Raw genomic sequence first — 15434 nt, 5'->3', positions numbered from 1 at the left:
GCCGTGCACTTCGAAGTTGATCCATTAAAATTCCTGCCTGCTCTGATCAGATCAGTATGAGTCTAGACTGGGCATAATGCGACAGCGGCAGATCACGTAACATAGCCTGGTAGCTAATTATGTGAACCAAGGCATGTCGTCTTATCGAAATGTTCTAAAAATAGCCCGCTGATATCCAGGACTGCATGCTGCATCGCTCAGAATGATAGAAACACTTTTGTTCCAAACCTAATGAACGAACCATTGACTGTTGCTGGCTTGGTGTCTAAAAATCACCTCACACTCGATCTTAGAGTCACACTGAGGTTGATTACACTTTGGCAAAATTGAACAAAGTCATTTGAACAAGAATACGGACAAAAAAAAATCAGATTAAATTGTTCCTGCCACATAGAACCTCACCGGTGGTTTAAAAGAGTCCCTGAGTGATTTAAGTATTCCTCCATCCTTTAGCTGTGAACTATGAATCCCAGGCGTGGGCTGCCTGAGAGAGAATCTGCTTGTTGTACAGTGAAAATGACATCAAGGTTAAGCATCATTCACTGCCATTATTTTTTGACAGAATCATGGATCGCAGACCAAAATAAAGCCTGGTAGGAGAGAATGAGAGGTTCACTTCTACAGCAAGGTCATTACAAATGTAGAGAACCAGTGTAGGTTGTGACCATTCAGCACAAGAGGCAAACAACAAAACTTCAGCATAACATGAAATTCAATTTTTTTTTCCCCCTTTTGAAACTTGATGAAAACAATAGTGAGTCTATCCTAAATATGATCACATCATACCTCGCCCTTTTCACAGGTAACTCCTTAAGTGTGGACGTATGATTTTTCTGGTTCAACTTTGATTAAACGGTTAAATGCTGCCACATTCTGCACCCTCTCTCCCCCCTCACTAATGCCTTGGTGTTGCAAACCAACAAGGTGGAAAGCGGCATGTAGGCTTGTAAAACCAGTGCAGTATTTAAAACGAGAAAATGAAAACAAGGTTGCATGTAGGCTGTGTGTGAAAACCTCTTGACCGGTGCAACGCGTAACCACATTCAACATAAAGATGTGGACGTTAACCTGCAAAAAATGTGTTTGAAATGTTACTAGCAATGCATGAATAGCATTTAAAACTTGATTTGGCTATTGAAGAATGTGATGTGATGGCTCTTCTATTAATATTTTGTGTGTTTTCTGAGTGCTTGCTTACTTTTAGGCTTGTCCAAATTAAAATTTTGGTTTAACTGACAGTTCAATAAGTCCTTCAGAATCTCTGTTCTGTTGTTTAAATCCTTCCAGTTTTCCTAATACCTCTTTACCAGCATATATTGGTCATATCTTGGACTTTCCAGCACTGCCTGCTGCCTAAATCCCTCCTCTAAACAGCAAAAATGTCCAATCAGAGCTCAGCATTTGCAAACAGACACAGCAGGTCAGTCAAGCTTTGGGTTTCTCCACATGTTGAGCTGGGATCCAAACCTGGAACTTCTTTAATCTTTACAAAAGATGTTTGTCTGCTCTTACAATAAAATGCAAACATTACTATGTCTTGACCCACCTTTTCTTTTAAAGGTGCTACACTTTGCGCAGCAGTGCAACAACAAGGTGAGGCTTAACCAACTGTTAAGACGCCTTTCATGGGTATGAATTTAAATGTACATGTAGGGTCAATTGGAATAGAACATTTACGTGCACTTTGCCCTTGTAGCAATGACTGCATGTTGCCTCACCCTCAGCTGTGAGAGACCAGCAGCTGGGCGCCTCTTCGGTGAGTTTGGTTCCTTCTGGAAGCGATATTGTGACCGACAGGACGACAGTCTGCCCTACGGAAACAGCTACTGGCGGCATTTCCTTCCTGGCAGCTGATTTTGGCAGCGTTGGGGCTGTGGTTGGACCCGAAGGCATAGCAGGTCTCGAGTCGGTGCACTCAGTGGAGATGGGGAACTGGATAGGAGAGAGATTTGGATCTTCAGATCAAAGAAGAGCAAGGAGAAAGCTGGTGACAATTAAAATGTCCTTTCTTCATCACCTTTTATCCAACCTCTCCTTCCACAAAAGCTTTTAGGACAGATTAATTGCATGAACGTGGACAAAATGTAAAGTACTTTCTCAAGGTTGGAAGTGCACTTTTGTCAAACACACACAAACACAGATCTGACCAGTGAGACAGTCTTGGATGCCAGATCCAGCACTTTGACTTGGTGGTTGTTGGTGTCGGCCACATAAAGAAGCTTCCCGCCGTCGCCGACGCAGATTCCTCCGGGTTCACTGAAGCAGGATTTACTAAAGTCAGGGCCCAGAGTGTCTCCAGCCTCCCCTGTTCCTGCTAATGTGCTGCACTGCTTCGTCTTTGGATCCACCACCTTGATCTGAGCATAATCACACGCACACAGACATGTGAAAGACAAAATAAGGGGTATTATGAAAAAGAAAAGGACACGTTGTTATGTACGGATGTTTTTTAGATGAAAAGGGAGATTTAACCTCTGTGGGTATCCACTTAATCATCTAAAGGAACTCGTTACGACACAACACACCTTTTAATAGCAGCCTTGTGACAGTGCACCAGTTACCTTGTGGTTGTAGGAGTCGGCCACATAGAGCAGGCTTTGTTCAGGCGCCCAAGCTACACCCAAAGGATGCTGCAGTTTGGCATCCACTCCTTTCCCATCTACATCCCCAAAAGCAAAAAGGTTCTGGTTGGAAGAAGACAAAATATTCAGAAGAGGTCAAATGAAGATATGAATAGATACAAATGCCCAAACTGCTGTTTTTGACTCTTATTTTAAGCTTAACATTAATCAAATAACAGAATATCCAAGCAAACATTCTAAACTGCCTTTAATTAAGTATGGCCAAAAGTTTCCCTGTGCTATAAATGATCAGTTTCCATTAGAAGAACCCTTGAAATGAAAACATGGAAGCAACATTGGCTTCATTATTTCTGGGTCTCTTGAATAATTCATGCAGCGCCACAATTTAAACAGTAACAAGAACTAATAAGCTGCATTAGTAATAAACGGCGGCTGTTACTTCCAAATGCATTAATTACAGTGCAGAACGGAGATGAGTCATTCCCGAGAAGTTTTCAAGAAAAGTACAACAACATTAATATTAGAATATTACAAATGAGCACGTAATTATGATTAGGCGGAAGAAATTGTTTGCACGGTGACAAGTGACAAACCGATAAATCATTATTACAGCCAATCAGCAACCAATTTGTAGAGCAAAAATGGGGAAGAATTGAAATAGCTTTTCCTCCTGCATCACTCAGTTCAGCAAACAAAAAACTGAGATAACGATCTTCTGTCAAGTCTCATGATTCTGTCTAGTTCACAGACTCTCCACAGCCGAAGAGTGCGCTCGACAAGAGCAGCTGAAAAAGGAACAAATCCTTGGGAAAATCTCCTAGTGTGCACCAGTAGACTCGTTCCAAATGCCAGCGGATTTACATGTGCTCACATACTACCCGTTACCTCTGTATCAGATGGTGACGCAGCTGTGAGCGGAACTGTGAAGTTCCTCTGCAGCGCAAAGTGAATGAAATCTGAACAGTGAAGAAAGCTGATTGGGTGGGAAGTTTTTTTCCCCATTAGCTTTTACTTTTAACTTGGAAACTATAACTATCACCTGGAAGTGTTATGTCTTTGTTACCTAGTCAGGTTGCAGCTTACATCTAAGGTTGATGCTAGAGGTACGGACCCGTACCCGTAGCATCTGTACTAGAGGTACGGACCCGTACCCGTAGCATCTGTACTAGAGGTACGGACCCGTACCCGTAGCATCTGTACTAGAGGTACGGACCCGTACCCGTGGGATCTGTACTAGAGGTACGGACCCGTACCCGTGGGATCTGTACTAGAGGTACGGACCCGTACCCGTAGCATCTGTACTAGAGGTACGGACCCGTACCCGTGGGATCTGTACTAGAGGTACGGACCCGTACCCGTAGCATCTGTACTAGAGGTACGGACCCGTACCCGTAGGATCTGTACTAGAGGTACGGACCCGTACCCGTAGCATCTGTACTAGAGGTACGGACCCGTACCCGTAGCATCTCTACTAGAGGTACGGACCCGTACCCGTAGCATCTGTACTAGAGGTACGGACCCGTACCCGTAGCATCTGTACTAGAGGTACGGACCCGTACCCGTAGCATCTGTACTAGAGGTACGGATCCGTTAAGGTCACTGAAGAGCTGGCGCCGGTTAACTACTATTTGCTGCACATTACAGGCAGTTTATATGAATGACTTTGACGGCGAACATTGTATAATTTAACCAAAAATACAATATTTATGTACGGCTCATTAATATTTATGGTAAGGGAAAGTGCCGTATCCGCAGGCCACAGGCTACGGGTACGGGTCCGTATCTGTAGACACTACCTACATCGAATGTTTCTTCTGTACCCGAGTTATTGTGTCGAAAAACTGCTAGAAAAGTTTTTCAGCACAATATTGTGATGTCATGGTGATGTTAACACTGTAAAGCCTACCCATCAAACAATAGCCGGAAAATTCAAATTTTTTGAAACTGAGATGTTTTTTTTTTTTTTTTTACCCCTTCTAACAAAATCCAAAAGAAAAATTTTGCCATATCATTTTGTTTATGATACATTTTTTGTATCAAATTTGATACATTAGGTGTTTTTGGCAACTTTTTGCTCACAATAATCTAAAGCTAAAGCTAAACCACTTGCTCCAGTCTACTGATTAGCATTGAGTGAGCTGACACACTTCATAACAAAAACTGATATAATAATAATTACAATCAAAAGAAAGAACAAAACAACAACCTGCAGGGAGCTTTGTCTCCATCTCCCAGTAGGTTCTCACCCTGGACATATCTACTAATCCCACATGCATGTACATGCCTAGAACCTGCTCTGTCTCCTCCTCATGCTAACTGCTACATGTCACTTGTGTTGCCATCCAGTATTTTGTCGATGAAATTTTCAATGTACTTTCTTTTTGACATCTAAAAACTGGTCAACATAGTATAGCTATTATGATTTCAGAGAAATTTTTATTGTAAGAAATACTCGAAATGCATTTGAAGACGGCATTTCATTCATCAATTAAGTTAATTAAGTCATCAAAAGTAGTGTGTTGATGACATTTTCAAAGATTTTTTCCTCTCTTCCTCCTCTACTCTTGCTGGCATTTAAAAATAGGTCAATATAGTATAGCGCTTATGATTTCAGAGGAATTGATATTGTAAAAATACTAAAAATGCACTTGAAGATGGCATTTCATTGATCAATTGAGCTAATTAAGTATTTAAAATGGTGTGTTTGTATTTTCATAGGTATAAAGTCGATTACATTACAAAAATGTTACATGACAATTAAAAAAAAGCATGTTATAATCCTGGAGTATCAAATTTGATACAAACATTTTAACATGAGTTAACCGTTGACTTTTTGGATGTTAAAATGACACCACCTCATTATCAGAGGTGTGATATTCTGTCACAATAAGAGCATGAATTCTTCCGTTTTCCAATCAGTTAATTTTTTAGTCAAAGAGTTTGACTCAAATTTTGAGTCAAATTTGAAAAAAAATTCCCTCAAACTGTGTATTCAGTATTCATCTGCAGCAGAACAAAAGCCAACCTGGAAACATAAAGCCTCTGGCTATAGCTGTCACTCACAGAAAAAGGCATAAAAATGTCATTTTAAATACAGGTTTTAAAACAGAAATGTTTACGTAAATCTGTTGGGGTTCAGGGAACAGTTTGAGATTTTTAGAAATACCTTCTTGCCAAAAGTTAAAATGATCACTATCACTCTTACAGTAAACCTAGCATGCCAGCAATGGATTATATCTTGTTCTTAAACTTATACAGTGAGTTTGTATGCTTTAACTGAAGCCAAATTTGCTTACCTTTGGTCAGACATCGGCTCGCTATTTCCCAAATTCCAGCCATTGTGTCAAGCAAAGCAAATGAGCCGCGAACTACAATTTTAGACAAATCTGACAGTGACGGTCTTCTGATCCGTCTCTTGCTGTATCAGAGTACTAACAAGTTTGGTTTTTCCTTTAAATACTTTGAACATTGCGTAGTTCAGTGCATGACGCTCAGCTGACTCTATAAAAGCGGACAATTCATGTTTTTTGCTGCAATGCTGTCAGCCGCATATAATCAAATTACAGATTCTTCTGAAGCATTTCGGGATGCTGAAGTCAATATGGGGAAGTTGGCAAGATCACATGGTTTAAATCCCAGAAGTAAGATGGCTTTAAAAGTCTTGTGAGAGCTCAGTAAGAGACAGAAATAACCTAAATATTCAAATTCAAGTAACTGTCAGATGTAGTGCTGTGATGCAAATATAGTGACAAAAAAAGTGCAAATCTAAGAGGTGTTAGTTCAGATGGACATTTAAGTGTAACAGTTTTAATTCTCTTTAAAGTTTCATGTTTCATTGTCTCCCCATAATAGCTACAATGTCTGTGGGCAGCAGACTGTATTAATGGTTTTCGCTGGCTCTCGGCCACATTGAATAAACTGTATACGACTCTCCAGTTAATTACTCCCTGTTCTTGTGGGCAACTACTTTAGAGCTTTTGGGACGTTTCAAAAATAAACCAGTGTGGCGAGAAATCTACAGCAGAGGGGACGTATGAGGATAAAAAAGCAGTACCAAAAATTTGTTTCCAGGCTTTGCTTCTACAGCAAGCAAGAGAGACGACATGCATTTGTGGCTTTTTTTGAGTAAATATTTTCTGTCTATGGAAAAATGGCCCTGAGCCCTCGAGACTGGTTAAGAATTGTACAACATTTTTCATCATGATTGTCACAATGTTTACTATGGCTAGAAATGTGGTAGATTAATGAGCAGGAATTATTATAATTTCTGTGGATCTATGGAGGCACAACCAGGTACAGGACATATTATCATTGAGATACTGCACAAGGTTATGCAGTTCCTTCAGTATACTTCAGAAATGCATACCTAATTTCCTCTTTATTTTCAAGCTGCAGTTCGCTGTATAGTCTGTAAAATCATTGTGTACGAAAAGGACAAAAAATAAATGATTAAAAGTAGAGAGTTTACCCCCTCAAAGGCTCTTGAGGGTCACGTGGTGCTTGTTCTTTGTAGCTGTTTTGCTTAGATATCATTTCTAATCACCAGACCGTTACAATGTGAACAGTTTCTTGCATGAGTGGAAAAGACACACAGCAGATACAGAAAAACCTTCTCCACCATTACATTAATCCATCCATCATCTGTTGAATACCCACCAGTGGGTCCCTCTCTCCCCCGACCAGCAACTTGACGGCTCCATCTTTTAATGTCAGCGTTCGGATGGTGCTGCTTTCGCTATCTGCTACGTACATGCAGCTCCAGGGTTCCTCGGGGGCTACGGCCAGGCCTGAAGGCTGAGCAAAGCCTGCCTTGTGAGGGTAGGCGTTATTTCGGTTCTCCTCGTTGCCGCTGCCTGCCCATCGAACGCACATACCAGCCTTGGACTCACTGTTGAAGTTGTAAAAAGGAACACAATGACGAAAAGCTGTAACGCTTTTCTGGACATGATTTCAAATAAAGCAGAATCTGACTTTGTATTTATCGTAAACGTGGCTATTTGTTGAAGCTACCCAGCATTTTCCAAGATGGAAATCTCCTCTATCGGAAGGGTTTACTTTTGTTTAACTAGGACACATTCTTACATAATTTTTTTCACTGATTCCCTGTGATATTTCCTGCCACATATATCTAAAAATGGATCTGACAGGAGGAAAGCTGCAGTACAACAGTGTCCCCTAATATTCTTAGAAAATGTTATTCGTGGATTTTCAGCGTTGTGGTTGCCAGGTTGCTGTGATGGTCGTGTACCAGTCTCTCACCTTCCTTTGGGCAGTTTTCCATCTGCTAGGAACAAAGCCCAGATCTGGTGAGTCCCTGCCATGGCTATCCACAGCACGTTGCCTTCAGCACCGCCTACACAAACACATGAAACACAAATATTAAAAAGAAAAAAATTAAAACACTATAAATTCAGATGCAGGAAACTTGTGTCCTTGCTTCTGGCTGTCAACCAGTAATCCTCAATATCATCCAGAAACTACTATTTGTCCTTGAGGTCAAGTGTTCTTTCAGGTTTGATTGGAAAGTTGTATGCGAGCTAGGAAAAAAATAATATATATATATATTTTTTAAAGATGCTTTGAGCGTCTGGTGAATGCTGAGTGTCAGAATTAAGTTAAAAAAGCAGCTATGCAGGTTTAAGCGACCGCATCTGATCGCGTCTGATAAAGGTCACATCCCACCTCAGACACACTCAGCACAGGCAACACCGTCAGCATGACGGATACACAACCAATATAGACGTACAGTTGTATTTTTAATGCGGTGCCGAGTTCAGTCCTTTTTGATCACATCTGCTGCACTGTCAGGCATATGGATCTGACTCACGGCATCAATGCCAGTGTCGCACTTTATAGTTCAAAAGGTGTAGAATCCTGTTTATTTGGGTGAGTCAATTATTCATCCACACAGTGAATAAAACCATGAATATGCAATGAGTGTTTGGATGTACTCTCAAAGGACAATGTTAGAGGAGTTAAAGGTCTAGTGGCACATCCTCCGACCATGTGGTGACGCTTCAAAGCAGCAGTCATCCGTCAGCCTGAGCCCTAGCCTAGCCGCGCTAGACCCATGTTCTGAAGACACAAGGGTCTAGGCACGCTCGACAGGGAGGGAGGTGGGCTAAAAGGTTGTCTATCAAATCACTCTGCAGCAATTGGGTAGGTATACAACCAATCAGCGCAACGAATAGGCTCCTAGAGCGCCGGAAATCAGAGGATACGGTAGCTCGGTGAAGCCTTATTTATTCAGTCAATGGGTGAGGCTCAAGTATATTACAGACATGTTAACAGAAAGATTATTCAGAGTCGTTGCCGTGGGTTGTCTAGCGTGGCTAGGCTGGTTGTTTCCGGTTGTTTCTGTCAGAATCGTCACGCCTCTGTCGTCACTTAGTTACGCCTGCCTTCTGACTCTACACTTCATGGTGATTGGTCCGGCCAGTTTTAGGAGCATCCAACCTCGAGCCTTATGGAGGGTAACTAGACCCACCCTGGCAGAGAATTAAATTCGTTGCCGTGGGTTGTCTAGCGCGGCTAGGCTAGGACTTTGGGACATTTGGTATGCAGAAAAAAACATTTCCACACTTAATATGAGATGTAAATGAGGTATTGTGGCTCATCGAGAACTGTAGTGCTCACTGGATTATCACTTCTCTCACAGGGCCTGAAAGTGGGCGAAAAGATGGCGACTTGTCCGAAGCATCCTTTAACTAGACCCACCCTGGCAGAGAATTAAATTCGTTGCCGTGGGTTGTCTAGCGCGGCTAAGCTACCCGAGCCCAACATGTGACTATGACTGATCACCTCTGGCAGTGGCCTGTACGTAATGAGAAAATAATGTTGCAAAGATCCTGAAATCGTATGGTTTTAATACTTTAAATCCACATGAAAATAACCAATCAATCAGTCATAATAGACTACAATATAAAGTGACTGTTGAGGAGTACAGCACTTGCCAAAGGTAGAATAAACAACTCTGTCAAGGCACATACTGTCATCCTTTCTTTGATGTATTTAAGCACACAATGCAGTTGAACATGTACTTTCCTTGATGTAAAGGAGCACATACAAAGTTAAAAGTAAACAATGTTAACCTGAGGCAAGAAAGCCGACAGATAAACTGACAACTTAATAAATATACAAATTTAAATATATTCTAAAAGTACAAGTTTGATTAGAATCTCTTTATAAACTACTATGCTTTTCCTAGATTCTGAAAAAAACAAGACAATTGTGTAACAATTGTGTTAATTGTTAATAAAGTCATTAATTGGATACATTTTAAAACTGCATTTTGAGCATCTGTCCAGCCAAACACGGTCATCCTTTGTCGGATGTATTTAAGCACACAGTGTTACAGGTACGGCTCAACATGTGCTTCAGTTTTCCTTGAACTGAGGAAGCATATACAAAGCTAGTAGGAAACAATGTTAATCTGAGGCAAGAAAGTTGTAAGAAACACAGAAAACTGTGGCTATAAATATACAAACTTAAACACAATATCTAAAAGTAAAAGTTTGACTGAAATTCCGTTTAATATTTAGATTTTTCCTAAGGTATTATTTATTCTAAAATTCTACAATAAATAAGATATTCATGTGTGATAATTGGTAGTAAAGTCATTACTTGAATATATTTTAAAATTGCATTTACAGCAAATACATAAATTGCTAATAATGGATTGCATAATGCTCCGAAAGTGACACAAAGAAAACTAATAGACCTTTTAAAAATGTAAAAATCTATAATGTATTCATTACTAATATAAACTGAAATCCAAACAACTTTGTATTCATCATTTGTGAATGACAACAACCCAACCAGGAGAATAAAAGAGTGTTGTGAAATTTAATAGCCACATACAGTACCAATTTCTACATATGACAATAGTTCATTGCCATTTCATTTTATCTGCACACTAAATGGCCACAGATGGCACCTCATTCCGACACAAGACATACATTATTTAGAGATAAAAGGTCTGAGAGCTCCAAAAGCTGAGTTAAAAAAAAGCTTTTCACTTTAGTTTTAAAAAAAACAACAACTTTGTGCCACATATTAAAAGAGATTAATAATAAAGATACTCTGAATGCTGAAGGCAAAATAATAAAAGGCATTAGGAGGGACTGAGCTTTGAGGTAAAATGGAGGTTAGATTACTTTGCGAGAAAATAAAAGACCTTGTCAGGTAGCTTGCATAGTTTCCATTCATTGCCGATTTCTTGTCATCAAACGATTCAGTAGAACTAAAATAAGGAACTAGCAAAGAGCTAGACTGTACTGTATCCCCTTGGAACTAGATTACACAGATTAAAAGGCCTCTTCCAACAACTTAATTAGCCGGTTCTATCCTCGATCCATCTCTGAGAATCTCTGAACATGCCTACTTAATTCACAATGAGGACAGAAAAAGTAAGGGCTTAGATGATAAAGAGAACTTGCTTTCAGACGATTCTTTAAATGATAAATCCAAAGGTCTGCTTTTGAAAATTTGTTGTATAAGATTTTCTCTATACAGTGAAACAAGAAAATATTTAAAGCCAGTACGCTGCCAATCACAAGACTATCGCTTTTTTGGAGGCCTGAAAAGATCCTATTTCTACTAGACGGGAAAAGACATGGAATTAAACTAAGTTAACAGCGCGACCCTTAAAATAAGTAAACATAACACTATACAACTTATCAAGTGAAATGGCTTAACTGGCCAAAAACTGGAAATTAGGAGAAGATTGAGTCAGATGATAAGACAAAGTAATGCCATTTAAACCAAATGAGAGATTTTCACCGCAATCTGATAACACAGCAAATCCAATTCTTATTCAGTCAAAGTCATTGCACTACGCACAGGAAGACTCTCCATTACAGCAGAATCTGGCTATTTAAATTGAAACATCATCTGCAGAGTGCTACTGGAATACACACAAGTGGAGTTCTCCATTAAAAAAAATATTTGAAAGACGAAAAATCATCTCGATTCAATAATGATTGCAGAAGGCCACATTTTGGAGGAATGCAGGAATGTGTAGTCATTTTGTAAAAAGAGAAGCAAATTTGAAAACATACCTCATAACTGCTCTATGTATTACTCTATGTAGCTATGATAATAACTTTCTTGTGGCTGAGATACTCTGAATAAAGGGCATGGTTAAATAACTTGGCAGAATGTGGAAAATATGTAAAGGGAGGAGAAAAGGAAGTTTACATAACTATATAGATATCATCATACTCCAGTAAGATTCCACAGAATGAAACTGCTAAAGCTCCGCTCCTGAAAGACTGAGGTCAGTGTGATGGTAGATGTTGCATCCCGTGGGCCTGAGCTTAATAAATTAGAAAGGCAGTTTGAAAGATAGCACTTCCCTATGGGATCTTTTTAGACCTGTGCCAAGATTGATGGGGAGTCTGTTTGGATTTCAGGAAAAGGCAAAAAGCTTTTGTGAATGAGACATTGTCAGTTATGAGTTACTGTCTCACTGAATGTGCTACTTATTCATTTATTTCACCGCTTCTTGTGGTGATGTTTGCGGAGGGTTTCCACCTTTTTCTGGGAGTCCTTCTGTGTCAAATCCTCATCATACAGAGGTGAAAGGAGTCGTAATATTCCTTACAAACAGGGACATTTTCACACAATATCTCCACTTATTGTGTTGCACTGCATTATACTGATTAAAAGTGTCAAACAGTGGAGTATAAAATGAAAAAATAGAGATAAAAAGAGGAGTAACAATCCCCTCTGTCCTCTCTCACCTCTCGATCGTGGCATGAAGGGGTGTAAAATTTGGGAGTATCGGTTTCGGAAAGTTTGCACATAATGGGCGACGCAGACGTCCTACTGTCTGATGTCAGAAAGATCTGGAGTGAAGGGGGTCATCTGGCCATCTGCCATGCCACTCCTTCAATGTCACCTCCATCTGAACTCTGATCTCCGAAACAACAAGTTCCAACAGGTCTAGGTAATATAAGTGGTAGGAATGACTCTCAGGAACTATTTATGGTATAGCAGGATGTAGGAAGAATGCAAAAAGCAGAAAAGAGGCGATTCTGCAGGGCATGCAGTGACACTGGCGGGGCAATAAAAAGCTGGTCAAGATCCAGTCTGACCACACCACGAAAAACTCACCGGCAGTTCCAAGCGTCACATCCCAAGGAGAGCTGATTGGCTGCTGAGGTCCCATGGCTCCACCCTCTTTGTCTGTGCCCTGGACACCAACTCCAGCTAGAGTGCTGACTTTTCCCTCTAGCAGGTCGATCTGGCACACAGACACAGATATTCAGACAGAAACATACACAGAGACATTGACTGAATTTAAAAAATAAACAATGCCTCTACCTTTCGAATCAGGTGGTTTTCAGTGTCGGCCACGTATACAGTGTCTCCTTTAATGGCAACACCTTGAGGGGAGTTAAAGGACGCTTCGGACAAGTCGCCATCTTTTCGCCCACTTTCAGGCCCTGTGAGAGAAGTGATAATCCAGTGAGCACTACAGTTCTAGATGAGCCACAATACCTCATTTACATCTCATATTAAGTGTGGAAATGTTTTTTTCTGCATACCAAATGTCCCAAAGTCCTAGCCTAAGTCGCGCTAGACAACCCACGGCAACGAATTTAATTCTCTGCCAGGGTGGGTCTAGTTACCCTCCATAAGGCTCGAGGTTGGATTCTCCTAAAACTGGCCGGACCAATCACCATGAAGTGTAGAGTCAGAAGGCGGGCGTAACTAAGTGACGACAGAGGCGCGACGATTCGGACAGAAACAACCGGAAAAAAACTAGCCTAGCCGCGCTAGACAACCCACGGCAACGAATTTAATTCTCTGCCAGGGTCGACAACAAAAACGACAACAGTCGTTGAGCTCCATTAGCACCGACTCTGAATAATCTTTCTGTTAACATGTCTGTAATATACTTGACCTTCACCCATTGACTGTATAAATAAGGCTTCACCGAACTACCGTATCCTCTGATTTCCGGCGCTCTAGGAGCCTATTCGTTGCGCTGATTGGTTGTATACCTACCCAACTGCTGCAGAGTGATTTGATAGACAACCTTTTAGCCCGCCTTCCTCCCTGTCGAGCGGTCCTAGACCCTGCGTCTTCAGAGCATGGGTCTAGCGCGGCTAGGCTACCAGAGTCCTTTAATTGACTAATTTTACAATCCTAGGATTTCATTTAGCAGATGCATTTATCAAAAGTAACGCACATGTGAGAGTAGATGCAACACAAGCAAGGATCTAGTCAGGAGAGAACAACCTGGATAAGCGCCATAAAACAGGCTCAAGTGTGATTAGTGCCTAATTCTTTGACTAAGAATAAAGAACTGAATTACATTTCTAACAAACTCTCTCTATCACCACGGTCATGTTTTGCACTCATCATGTTCAGATAATTAAAACTTCATTTTTGTGAAATTAGAAATCTGTAACATTTTTTAACAGCAGCTAAGGTTGCATTTTTATTTCTTTAAATTTGATTTATTTCTGTTGCTGTCATTGGTAAAGATGAAACAAAACAACACAACTTAAGATGGGTGTTGCACTTTGTATTCCACAAAACATTCACATCATCAGTTCCTATAATGTTTGTGCACAGAGATGAGGTCAGCGCCACCAAAATAAATCCGATCTCTCGTTTTTTTTTTCCTCCTTGTTCGTCCACACTCAGGTCGGTGCCAGTTCCCAGCATGTACTAGTCGGTGCCGTTGCCAACCTCTCTGTTGATCTGGGGACTAACACAGGCTACCATGTGGCTCCTCTGAGGGTAGTTGAGGCATTTGCGTAATCCTAAAATACCTACGTCGCCTAAATAATGTTGTTTATTCTGCTTTTTTAAAAAATACGAACGATACTTGTTTTTTTCATAGATAACTCATTTAAAGCAGAACACAGCATAACACAAAGGTATGGGCCTTTTTTTCAAAAATGCCAAGGAGGGATGCATTAGCAGTGAATGCCAACATCCTGTCCAACTTCTTACCTCCTATGGCATGAAGCAGGACTCCAGTAGAAGTAACCACCAGGATTCTGTGATGTCCAGTGTCTGCTATGGCCAGTCTTTTATTATTGTTGTCTATGGCCACCTTTCCAGGGAAGGAAAGGATGCTGGGAGGCAGGGAGTCTCTGTATAGCTTGATCCCGACAACGTGACTCTTCAGCAAGCCCTTCTCCCCGTAATACCGGAGGGCGACCTCAGTGAAGAGCATCAGCCTGTCACGGTGGCCTTCACCCACCAGGGAGAAGAGCAGATTGCCACGTGGTCCCAGCAGGACCAGCGTGGGCCAGCAGGAGACCTCCAGTTCATGCCAAAGACGCGCCTCGCCGTCGTTCACCACGGGGTGGATGATGTCGTAGCGGAGAACGGCGCTGCGAATGTTGTCCAGGACCTGTGAAGGTTCAGAGATGAAAGCAATCCAATGAAAATCTGTTGGTGAATTTATTTGCTACACTTTAATAAACTCCTCACTTTAGAGTCACATTTATAAGAAAAGATGTAAGGCTGACATGGATGCTGAATATTGGCCAACAACTGATATACATTAAATGTCATGTTTTAACAGCATGTGATAGCAGAGAACCTGTCATTCATGACTAGACCTCTTCATTAATAAGGGTGACGAAAACTAAATATGCAACAGGAGTGATTAAATTAGGACCATCTCATCTGTTCATGTGTGATCAAATGAGATTGATGACTTTGTCTCGAGCTGTTCTGTCCGATATCTTCTTTTTTCTTAATCATTCTCTGTTTTATCGCTTTTATGTCCCACTACAGTCCATAAATTAAATCATGACTAATTATTGTTAATCATGCTGACAATCACTTTACCTCTATTTAAAATGACAACAATTTCTGCCTTGG

The 15434-nt window shown here is 40.8% G+C and overlaps 1 protein-coding gene across 1 annotated transcript in view; it reads right to left on the bottom strand.

Annotated features, from left to right (window-relative positions):
* Positions 1–15434, bottom strand: part of nhlrc2 (NHL repeat containing 2) — a 31177-nt gene that overhangs the window by 4529 nt on the left and 11214 nt on the right. The window contains exons 4-11 of the mRNA XM_022196041.2: positions 14553–14958; positions 12909–13030; positions 12699–12828; positions 7842–7935; positions 7239–7470; positions 2562–2684; positions 2148–2357; positions 1719–1932 (exon numbers count right to left, since the gene is read on the bottom strand). Coding sequence (XP_022051733.1) covers positions 1719–1932; positions 2148–2357; positions 2562–2684; positions 7239–7470; positions 7842–7935; positions 12699–12828; positions 12909–13030; positions 14553–14958 — 1531 coding nt within the window. The remainder of the gene's footprint in view (positions 1–1718; positions 1933–2147; positions 2358–2561; positions 2685–7238; positions 7471–7841; positions 7936–12698; positions 12829–12908; positions 13031–14552; positions 14959–15434) is intronic.

This window comes from Acanthochromis polyacanthus, chromosome 19, assembly GCF_021347895.1.
Source record: "Acanthochromis polyacanthus isolate Apoly-LR-REF ecotype Palm Island chromosome 19, KAUST_Apoly_ChrSc, whole genome shotgun sequence".
Taxonomy (NCBI): Eukaryota; Metazoa; Chordata; class Actinopteri; family Pomacentridae; genus Acanthochromis; species Acanthochromis polyacanthus.
Note: the sequence above shows the minus strand (reverse complement) of the source record. Positions and strands in the feature narration are given on the sequence as shown.